This window comes from Symphodus melops (genome assembly GCF_947650265.1).
Source record: "Symphodus melops genome assembly, chromosome: 12".
In the NCBI taxonomy this organism is placed as follows: Eukaryota; Metazoa; Chordata; class Actinopteri; order Labriformes; family Labridae; genus Symphodus; species Symphodus melops.
In genome coordinates, this window is record NC_136702.1 from 20,400,948 (window position 1) to 20,412,320 (window position 11,373).

An 11,373-nucleotide genomic window follows, 5' to 3' on the forward strand; every position below is an offset into this window, starting at 1 on the left:
GGTAATAATACAAGGTATCCCAGAAGAGAAGGCTTTTTTACACTCATGTAGAGATTGAAAAGGAAGACACAGACTCAGCTAACTGGCTCACATAGAGTTTGATAACCCTGGGGCTGGTGTTTTCAAGGTCGAAGGGCCAGGTCACACAAGCGTTCATAAGTCGAATATCTCAGACTAAAGTCCCTTCATTCCTATGGAAGTTGTACAGAGTTGCTCAGAGGAGGATAACACTTTCTGCTGCTGAGTTCACCTAGACTGAACTTAAGAGAAAAAGAAACTTGGGGGAGTGGAGGTACTTATATAGAGAGTTGCTTCTATCCAATTTATATAACCACCCAGTGAACCTTTTTCAGTTGAATCGACATTTAATAAAAGTCCATAGCCACTGCTGAACATACGCTTCAAACTGGCTTAAAAGTGAACCCTGACTATTCAAGGAGATTGATTAACGTGCATGCCTCGCCCAGATTTCACTGGGAAAACTACTGCTGTTCTTAGATTCATGATGGATTTTATAGTGGCTAAAAAACTTCATGTTGTGTGTCACCGTCACTGACAAAAAAACAAGCAGGAATAGACCTAGTCTGGACCTCATGGTGACTGTGAGAGACTGTGTTGTTGTTTTGTTTTGTAGTCATAACAATTAACATCGATTTATTAAATCTCATCCATTTTTAAATTCTTAATCTTCTGCTTCTGAAAAGTCAGAGTGAGAAGCCATGACTTTGAAGATGATTTCTGTAGATCAGAAAAAAAGCTGTAATTGAATCTGACTCTTGACTGGAATTTGTTGGAAATTGGTTACATTCATTAAATCTCTAGCCTTATGTAATGAATTAATGAATGGATACGTGTGTGGATATGTACTGAATGCCTGTTTCATCATTACATGAGTGATGCTGCAATAGTTGAAGTTTAAAGAAAGTGACAACAGTGGTTGAACTATTATTGAAGTTAATGTGAGTTCCCATTATGTAAAAACACTGCTACGTTGTTGCTAGGCTTTATGCCAATCAGCATGTTAGCTGTTAGGGGTCTGCCAACTGTTCTTTCATAATCTGAGTTAATAAGGCCGCATAAGACGTCTATATTGAAATGTGTTTACAATGCCAAATAGACACATTGTACTGACAAACACTGTCCGTATATAGAGGCTGACAAATGCTTATGATTGCCATGCAAGAGATGATGCTGTAAATCAATGCAGTAATAAAAATGACTTAATTTGAGTGTTGCTTTAATTACTGATTGGGTAATAGTCAACTCATTCGGTAATTGGTTGTCAACACAAGCCTGCACCAGATTCTCTGGCTCAGGATAAACAGCTTAAGTGTTTTTGCAATCACGCTGGTGAAATACTTATTTCATTTTTGGTGATAATAGTGTGAGGGAGTGTTGTACTGAAAAGCAACAAGGAAGGGTTAAATCCCAAGATGTGCGCTTGGAATGCTGTAGTTTAAATGTAGCTTAAGTAACAAACCTTCACCATCACAAGCTCCAGATGTCCTTCAGAGAAAAATAAAACAACAAGACTTCCCCATTAAAGTCTTCCCTGCTCTGTTTTACATCCAATGGGTATGTTTTATGTAGCTGGACATCCCAGTTGTCTTCTGGGTTTTCTTTATGTTGCATTCTTATTATTCTGGCATCCCCAAAGGTGCATCATCATCCTCGGTGTTCAGCAGTCAGAGATTACCCCTGACAATAAGAAGTCTTTATGATTCTGATAGACGTCTAGTGAATTAGATTATTATTTTAGCAGCAACCCAGGATGATATGTTTCAAAGCATGACAGAATTTCTTTCCCAACGAGTTAAAAAATCTTACAGGAAAGATACAGACTCGACTTCCAATACCACTTTTTAACTCATCCAACCTCTCAAAGCTCTGACTGAACAGTTTTCTAATGTGACTTCTGGAAGTATTACGAATAACATAACAATTACCTTATTATATAACCAGATAGAATTGTCTTAAAGGTTAAGTTACAGTGTTCAGGCACAAACACGACTTCTAAGGTTTTTGACGTTTTCTTGAATTGGGAATAATGATGTCTGAACTGCTGTGGTGATAAGTAAGTAAGTCTTCATTTATATAGCACTTTTAAAACATAATAGTGATAATGGTGGCTTCGCCTTGACAAAGTATCTTGACTGAAAGGTTATTGTTATGGAATAAATACTTTAGGGTTTTAAAGTGGTATGAAATGTTCAGAGGGCCCATACGGACACTCCTTACTCTTTGAAAGTACAATGAGTATCTTCCAGCCCTGGATAAACATAATGTGGTGCTTCTTAAATGCCATGACTTCAAATAAATATTTTATATGCAGAATATTTCAATATTTAGTATGAATTTTTAATGTTTTGTGAGATGTTTATATAGAGATCAATCATTGCATGCAGTTTAAAGACAAACACCTTGGAGCGACATAGATTCACACAGTCAATATTTTCCCTTGCCCATCAATCTTTTGTTCTCTCATTTTCATGATGAAAAGAAGTCTAGAGGGAAGCTTGCTTAAAAAGCCATATGATGATGCTTATGGACATATTGCATAGACTTTATAATAAGATTTGCAGTGTGCTGCATCTGCAAAGGATCTCAAAATGAGGTAACAAAACGTGCAAAACACTTAAACATCAGAAGATGTTTTTCAGCCAATGAATCAACTTGGACCCATCCATTTTCTATACAAAATGCAGAAACAGGGCAAACTTTTCTAATAAAAGAAGTGCTTTTTTGGGGGGGAGAAACACCACCACCAAGAAATGTTGTCTAAAAACAATCTGCCCATGGATAGCAAAATCCAGCATTTTTTCCAACCTGCTGCATAACACATTTTCTCATTCTCCACTTTTGGAAACAACATGAATGAGAGCCATTGGTCACAGGGGGTTGTTTTTACTCTGTACCATTTGGCAGGTGAGATTATACTGGAGAGTGTTTCAGGTACACCATATTATTGCCTGTCTCGAGCCAAAAAGACACAGTAAGAGCCTCAGCATAGACACAGCTGGCCGGCTCTCCATGGGCCTCAGGGCTTATGTAAATACTCTCAATAGGCTGAACATCGGTAAACATCCTTATCACCTTCCCCACCAGGTTTGCACGTTGTATGCGTCTCCTTTCTTCAGTGGATGTCAGACAAGTGATGGTGTTGGCCTGGAAGCCTACGCAGTTACCAACTCCCAAAAAGGGAATTATAAAGGTGGAAGAAATTCGATTTGACCTTTGACTACTTGCAGAAAAATAATTTTTTAGAGGACTTAAAGGGAGAAGAAACTCAATACAACTCACTCTTTCACTGCTGTGTTAAAAGGTTTGACTTAAGATAAGACTTAGGATTTCCACTTAGACTGTTTGAGCAAACAATGTGTGTAAACTGTACACAGATTATTAATATTGTTTATAAAGTCAACCTTAATTAAGACAATTTCAACAGATGTTTCTGTTTGGAACTAGTTTTGTTATACTGAGGGCAGGATTTATGGTATTTGTGATTCATAGTTTGTTGTGGGGCTGAAAAAAACACCAATTAAATGTGGTGCAGGGTTCATGTTGGACAAAAACAACGAGAGGAAACCCCCGTTTTAAAATGACAGCTGACACTGTTGTTAAATGTTAACAGCTGTTAAAAGATCATTGACAATATTTGTGAGGAGCCATTATGACTAATGCCTCGTTTTTCACGACACAGTTTACACGTGTTCAGAGCATTTGGAGGTGGTGACTCCTCACAGAGGTGCAAAGAGATGGCTACACAAGAGAAATGCACAAAGGTCTTTTACATTTCAGAGGCTAAAAACAAACCAGTTTGCAGAGTCGCTTTACATAATGGTGTGAGATTTTTTACCAATATGTTCTGAAATGTTCTGATAGGCAGGAGTGGAGTGTGATTTTGTCCAAGGTGATAATTAACATGCTTTTACAGTGAATTGACACACCTCAGGCCGAAATAATGGACATGCACTGAGGATTAAAAGTACTTTTTATTGTACTGCTGTTTTAGCCAGACACATTTCTTGTGAACAGGCAACGTAGGCAACTGCTTGGAGCCCTTGACCATAAGAGGGCCCCCATGGTCCTCTGCTAAATCAAAGCAGAGAACCATGGTTCTGTTATTATTATAAAATCTGAAATGTAATCTTAGAGGTACAACTATTAGTAATATTCTTATATTCATCATGATCAATATAAATAGTAAAGGATGTTCTTCCACTAAGACGTGTGATTGCCTCGGTGTGTTGGTGTTTTTCTCTCTCACTCCACCTTGATAATTGATGATGAGTAAAGTCTTTAACCTTTTTTTGTAAAGTGTCTCGAGATCAAATGTGTCGGGATTTAGCTCAAATTATTGAAGGAGTAAAAAACACTTCACAAATCCAACATATATAGTTGTCTGTTGTTGTGTTGGCAAGAAGAACACTGTATTGTTGTTTAGCATTCACCCATTAACTCAACTGTTCACTACTGTTAATTTATCTTACAGTGATTTCAGACTTCAATACAAAATCATTAATTAAGTCAATATACAAGTTAATGAATGCCAAATTCATTAAATAAAGGATTTTACGTGGGTGATTGATCTTCAGTCCAGATGTGTAGCTTTGTCATCATGACACCAGGCAGTAATGTATTCTATTACACTCTATAATGTCTTCATCCATCGACTGTGCAAGCTAGCAGGAGGATTAGCATTCTTCAAGATTAAACCAATGCCTCTCTATAGTGATAAGCAAATGTTTGCCATTTACTGAATTTATCTCTGTCATGATACAACAGTCATTCACCATATTCATAGATTTCCTTTTAACACAACACAGGAATAAAAAGAATATTTAAACTAGAATCACTTTTGAATGTTCTTACTGTCGGTCTTGAGAAATGTTTATTGTATTTTTTATTAGGACCAGACTGTATTAGTTTTTAAACTTAAAGAATTAAAGCTTGTGTGAGGAGCATTTTAATAGACCTAATTATCAGTAATGCCTTTATACGGCCAACAAAAGCAAACAGGACCTTCAGCAAGAAGGGAAACAATTTCCATCAAGTAATTGGCAATATCTGTAACTGCTGCCCCCATCTCAGTATAAGAGACTGTTTACAGCAACTTTAGTAAACACCTTCAGACTTGTCTCTACTCTTCTCTTCGTCTTTTTCTGGCCTCTGCTGCTCTCATCTGGAGTGGAAACGAGTAAGAGGATGTCTTAACTAAGGAATAAACACAAACCAAAAGCTGCTCATCCAATGTTTGGCTTCTTTAAAGGAGGCAGAAGAGGGGCAAACTGGGTGGAGCAAAAGCTACCTTAGCACCCAGCACTTGACTGGCCATATGGCATACCGGGCCTTTTTTCTTTCTTTTTTTTGCTTGTGTAGAGGGCTGCTGGTTTTTGAATGGGGTGGTGACTAATTTGCCAATACAGGTAGGAGTACAGAGGGCTGAGGCCCACCCATACATGCTTAAAACACAATAGCAATGTGACACTTTTCAGTTGGCGGTTTTAAAGAAAAAAGCCAAACAAACTGGAATTTCAGCTCAAATACTTTTCAATAGTTGTGCGTAAACTGTCTGGAATACAGTGAGGCACAACAGGCAATCACAGCCCAATCAGCTGCTCCCTACCCTGTTAGAGGACTTTTATGCAACTTTTGATTGTTCAACTGCACACACTCGACCACAGAGAGCAGAGCCACGAGCTGATAACGAAACTTCCTCCTATCACAAACGGCTAGCTTGACATATCTGCAGAACTCTGATAATTGCTAGTTAACTTGAGTTTGTTGAAGATTCAGATTGTGTTTGTGAGAGTGGGAGCATTTTATCTGGTTTTGGCGTTTGAGCCTCACATATGACAAAAGTAAAATGCCTCACATACACATCAGTGGGAACAGTTGTGAATGCTCTGTCCCAATGTAACTTGTACAGTGTGAAACACAGGTGGTGGTAGTCAATTTGACAGTGCAGGGACACAAATCCTGACCATTGCTCAGATGTTGTAAACAGCCATACCTTGAGGGTCCATTTATGTTTTCTTAAACAAGATGTTTAATCTAATTTATTGAATGTGAGTGTACAGCATTTCCTGTGTAATCTTTGCTTTCCTTTTTAGCTGTATGGTTTATTGGAAGCCGCTTGTCAATCAGTAGAAAGCATTGAATTGCTCTTCAAACCGCACCATTAAATTCTGTTTGTGCTGAATGTATGTGTTTGGAAATGTTGTCGCCTCTATTGACATGCCTATGACATTGAGTGTAAGGCAGCACATTGGAGGTGTGTGTGGGTGTTTTTTTCCAGTATGCAGATCAGATAGTGTACTGCATTTAAAACCATTTTTGGTCTAAAACTGCTCGCGTTTTCAGCTGCTGGTACTTTTTCATTTTTAATTAATCATTAGAAAAATAATCTGTCACTGAGTGTGAAAACTGTTTGTGGTTGTGTGCCAAGAGAAACCACAGGGTAGAGGCTAAGTGACTGAAATTACTGTGATCCAACCTCTTGCATTTCCTCCACATTTCTCACTTACTTTTAAATGTAGATATTTGCACGGCCTTGGTCAAGCCGTGCAATAATTTCAAGGCCGTGTTATTTTTTTAATAGGCCGTGCAAAAAGCGGTTTCGCGGCAAGCTACCTAATTCTGTAGTCTAACCACGCAAGATTACTGGTTAAAAGTCGTCCTCATAATTAGTCAAAGAGCAGTCATGATAAAAATCTGGCCAACGATCCAAAGTTTTGTTGTTTTTTTCTTTGTCTAAACTTATGTTTTTTACCACAATCCAGCGTTGGAATGCACTTTCATTCATGAGATGCTTTAGGTTGACCGTTTATGGTTGAATGAGGCGTAACATGTGGCTAATCTACATACACACGTTTCCAGGAGCATGGTGATTTATAAAGGAATCATTGAATGCATTGAAATGTGTACTGACAGTTTTATAAACCTGATTTTGTGTTGTGCCTTTGGGGCACACATACACTTTAAGTATGGATTCTAGGCACTGTTTTATAAATGAGTCCCCTTGTCAACCCTATAGGCACCAAGTCTGTCGTCACTTTACTGCTCACCTCTACCAAAGATTTGTCTCTCTTTCCAGTCTAATTGATGCTAGAACTAAGACTGAAACATCTCATCATCACACTTCCAACTTTTAAAAATGCACATTTTCTGATCCTGAAAAACTTTGTATTTGGTAGTAAAATGTATAGAACACATGAAGAGCACAATTTGTAACTTAATACCACAAAGAGCAAGAAAGTTCAAATTCAATGTACTTATTATTATTGATGTTTATTTTTAATTTCATCATTATAATATAACACACCTATTGTGTGTCGACTATGTTGGGAAACCGGCGCCCCCGGTGAAAACCCGTACAACTAAAGCCCGGCTCACACTAAAGGATAACCGGGCCAATGTGAGTATAAAGTTGCAATCTTAACGTCCCAGATCTGCTGTTCGATTGTCTGGGACGCCCCAATTTATTTTGCACGTCTGATATTTAAGACGTTGACTTCATAAAAGCGGGCGGCAGAAATCATGCATGATAACGATACAATCAGAATATTATATTCCCCTCTAATTCTCTCTGTAAACACAAAACCCACAGTCCTCGGTGGACTCCGCAGCCACCTGCAAGTCTACATGTATAAGACGGCTTTTTTTTTGTTCTGCGCACCACTTTTTTGAAACGTTGTATCCATATATCTACGATTGTACTTGCTATCCTATATCCTCCAACAACTTCGACTTCCTTCTCTTTCACCAGCCGCCATCCCCTGGAGTCTGTTGGAGTTTGTATGTGAAACTTTATAAACAACTGACATCGTTCTGTCCCGATTTCCACTCATACAGTGTAAGCTCTCAGGTAGCGCCCAAAAACTGGTTTGTACAGTGTGAGCACATAAATCTAAAGGTTTGGTCGCATGTTGTAAATAATTCTGTCGTACAGTGAGCGCTGGGACGTTCCTTCCCAACTTTTATATGAGCGGGGAGAAGTCGTACAGTGTGAACAAGGCTTAAGGTAAACCCCTTTTTTTTTTTTTTTTTTTGGTGAGATCAATTTAAAGCAATGATTTTTGTTTGTGATTCCCAAATTTAGTTTTTTTTTGGGACTACGTAGCATATAGAATTGATCCTAATTCTGGGGGTTTTGAGATTAATTTACCTTCATAGATGAAGACCGAAATTAATTAAACCGAAATATTATTTGGATGAATATATGCCCTAATACTATTCGCCTACAAAATACTTAACTTTGCTCCCTAAATTTCGCCGGCAGTGTGTGGGAGTTTACCATGCACCCTAAAGTTATAGAGGCAGGTGTAATCAATGTTGCCCCAGTTGTTTTCAATCTGCAGCTTGACGTATCTGAAGACACCTTTGTCTGGATTCTGTTTGGGGTCAAAAGAAACAAAAAAAAAGAGTCAGGCAATGAAAATAGAGAAACACATGGAAAGAAAAATTCAAAAGAGTTACGGATGCGACTTTAAAGAACTTGAGATCTATGTTGACATTATTGTCATAAACATTCAAAATGCATGTTCATTAAGTGTCAATGTATCACTTAAATCATACTTACAGGCAGATCAAAGGTCTGATGTGGATTTCCATCTTGATCATAAACCATTCTTCCTAAGAAGGTGCCTTCTTCGTCTGTTCTCGTCATTCCCTGATGAAGAAAAAACAAACACGGATTAGCTATTTCTGTTGTTTTGCAAGGTGTGAATATCAAACAAGTACTCCACAAAAGGTATGAATATCAAACATGTACATATGTTACACATGTCTCTGATAGAGACAGAATAGGTCGGACTTACATAGATGGAAAACTCCCTCGGTGCAGCTGCTATGTTTCCAAAGGGTGACTGGCTCTTTGTGATGTGGCCGATTGTCACATGGGTGACAAACACTGGGTGGGACAGGGAGATGAATAAATGTCCTCGCGCCCCTGAAAAAGGCCAGCATTCTCCTGGTTTCATCATTGACTGACTCTGAAAGATAAAATTTCAACATGTTAGTCTTGACACGTCAGTCATTAGTCTCAAATGTTTACAGTGTTATTTCATATGACTGATAAACCATCTATTAATGTGGCTGATTGATACTGACCTGGATCACTCTTCTCTGTTTTTTGGATGAATAACACCAGTGGAATATTTTATCCCAAAGGCAGTGGACATTTTCTTGAGGCCAATCACTATCTGTAGACAAATGCTGCAATGTCCTGGCACCTAAACAAACACAAAGCGAGAAAAAAAAGACAGAAAGTTAGAAATGAACTTCCAAACAAGTTCCACAATAATGCTACAAAATATTTTTATTTATTTATTCTAATGGCAGCCATTCCCCTCTGAGGTCACATTCAAATACTTAAGCTCAAATATGTAAAAACGATGAAGTGCTTTATCATGGAGGCAATTGGGGAAAAAAACAGCCTCTCAAGAAGAGCCGTCAGTGTTGTACTTTGCCTCTGTCCATTGCCTGTCAGCATTTACCATTTGCTGATCAATCAGGAAGAAGTAAATTAATTAGGATTAATCACATTCAAGGACTTAAACAATATTTAAGCTCTGAGCCAAAAATGTGAGGGGTAAATGGCTGCCAGTTAAAAAAGATGGTAGATAACTTACCTTGCGATTCCAGTGCGAAGTTTGACATTGTGTCTGCCAGAGGAAAAGACCTGGATATCCTCTCTTGAAGTGACCTTAAGTCCTCTTTCATATTTTGCAAGTCTAAGTGCCAGCTGTTGTCACCTTCGGTTCCTGAGTTTCCTGATGGATACAAAGCACAAATGTTAGAAACTTTATTTTGATAAACATAGAGCCTTTCACAAAGTTTTTCATGTGCAATTGAAATGTTTGTATCAAATAGCTTAAAGGTCACTTACCAAAAGTTATCCAGAGCAGCAGCAGCAGCAGAACAGCACTGATACACTTCCCAAATGAGCTGCTCAGTGTCTTCTGTGGACCATTGCACTTTGAGGACTTGGTAGTCTGGGTCTCACTCGTTGTTTGTCCTATTTCGGTGGTCTGATCCTTCCTCAATGTCTGTGTCCTCTGGTTGGCGTCAATTAAGAAATCAGCATGATTATTCCTGTTTGTAGTGCTGTTGTTAGTGTGCCCTGTCAAGAGGAGGTCAGGATCAATGCTGAGGCGAGTAAGTCCCTCGATGTAGGTCGGGTTCACAGGAATGTTTGTACGATTGTGTTTCCTCCTCTGAAAGACCCTGCAAGACGAAACACAAGTTATAACTGACTGTTCAAAGTGTATATTTGTATTGAATTTAGCCAATAATATGTACTAAACATATGAACAAAAACACAAAAGCTACATACCTAAACAATGTTTCTCGGTAGCTAAGCCATGGAGTTCCCTCTTCCGTGTAATAGCCTCCTTCTTGAAGACGAATACTTCTCCTTAGCATGACTGAAAAAAGAACAAAGAAATAGTTAAAATCATGAGTTACACTCCTTTGTAGAAATTCTTAAATGTTTACTCAGCAAATACAAAAATAAAACACTTTGATAGAATACTCAAAAAGGTCAGATGTCAAACAGGCATTTGCAACAATATTTTAAGCGCAAAGTTTGTGAATTGTACTTACTTTTCAGTATTTGTTCGTTGTGTTGAAAAAAACAGCGTTTAAATCTTCGTAGAGATGTTTAGATATCTACTTCTACTTCTGAGTTGACTGACTGCAAATGTAAACTCTTACTTGGGCGCTGGTTCTTCAATAATGGTAAATGCTGTTCTGAGAGACAAGAGTTCTGCGCTTTGATGACATCATTCAGAATGTGCTTGGATCTCCTGTTGCTTAGCAATTAATTTCAAGGAAAAAAAAAACAAAGAAGTTCTTTTGTTGCTAAGCAGCAAATTAGGTGATACACAACTAATACACAAGTTGTAAACAAAACAAAATGTAAATAAAACAAGTAGTAAACAAGTAATAACAACATTTCAGCATACAAAGATTTCTATTCAGGGTTTCAGTATAATTTAGCATACATGAACATTGATTACTTAAACACAACAATGTTTGTTTTTCTTTGCTGACGGATAGCAAAGTGGTGAATTGAAGCCTACAAAAAGTATTTTCAGGCTTCTTGCGCAGGGTGTACACAACAAGACACTCGGCTTGATTTTGGGGTCCATTTCCTCCTTCCAACCAAAGTCAGCAAAGGCCTGACTATCTGATTGATTCAAAGATTATCGTGACAGATCCTCCTATGGTGTGAGATGTGTTAAGAGTGATTTTACCCTACAGGCAAATTTAAAATAGTGAATATTAAAGGTGTTCAATATTAAACATGTTAAAAATGTGTCATCAGAAATCCTGTTGTGTAGAAATAATACAAAGGACGGCGGAGCACAG

General features: G+C 38.0%; 1 protein-coding gene across 1 annotated transcript; it reads right to left on the reverse strand.

The window, feature by feature from the left end:
• Nucleotides 1–8,096: 8,096 nt before the first annotated feature.
• LOC306832741 (SUN domain-containing protein 3-like) lies at nucleotides 8,097–10,659 on the reverse strand. The gene is made up of 7 exons (XM_079357659.1): nucleotides 10,337–10,659; nucleotides 9,890–10,227; nucleotides 9,633–9,773; nucleotides 9,112–9,233; nucleotides 8,820–8,993; nucleotides 8,582–8,671; nucleotides 8,097–8,393 (listed from the first exon to the last, which is right to left on the reverse strand). Exons 1-7 carry the CDS (start codon nucleotides 10,423–10,425, stop codon nucleotides 8,265–8,267), a joined length of 1,083 nt encoding a protein of 360 aa, XP_079213785.1. The 5' UTR covers nucleotides 10,426–10,659; the 3' UTR covers nucleotides 8,097–8,264.
• Nucleotides 10,660–11,373: the final 714 nt, after the last annotated feature.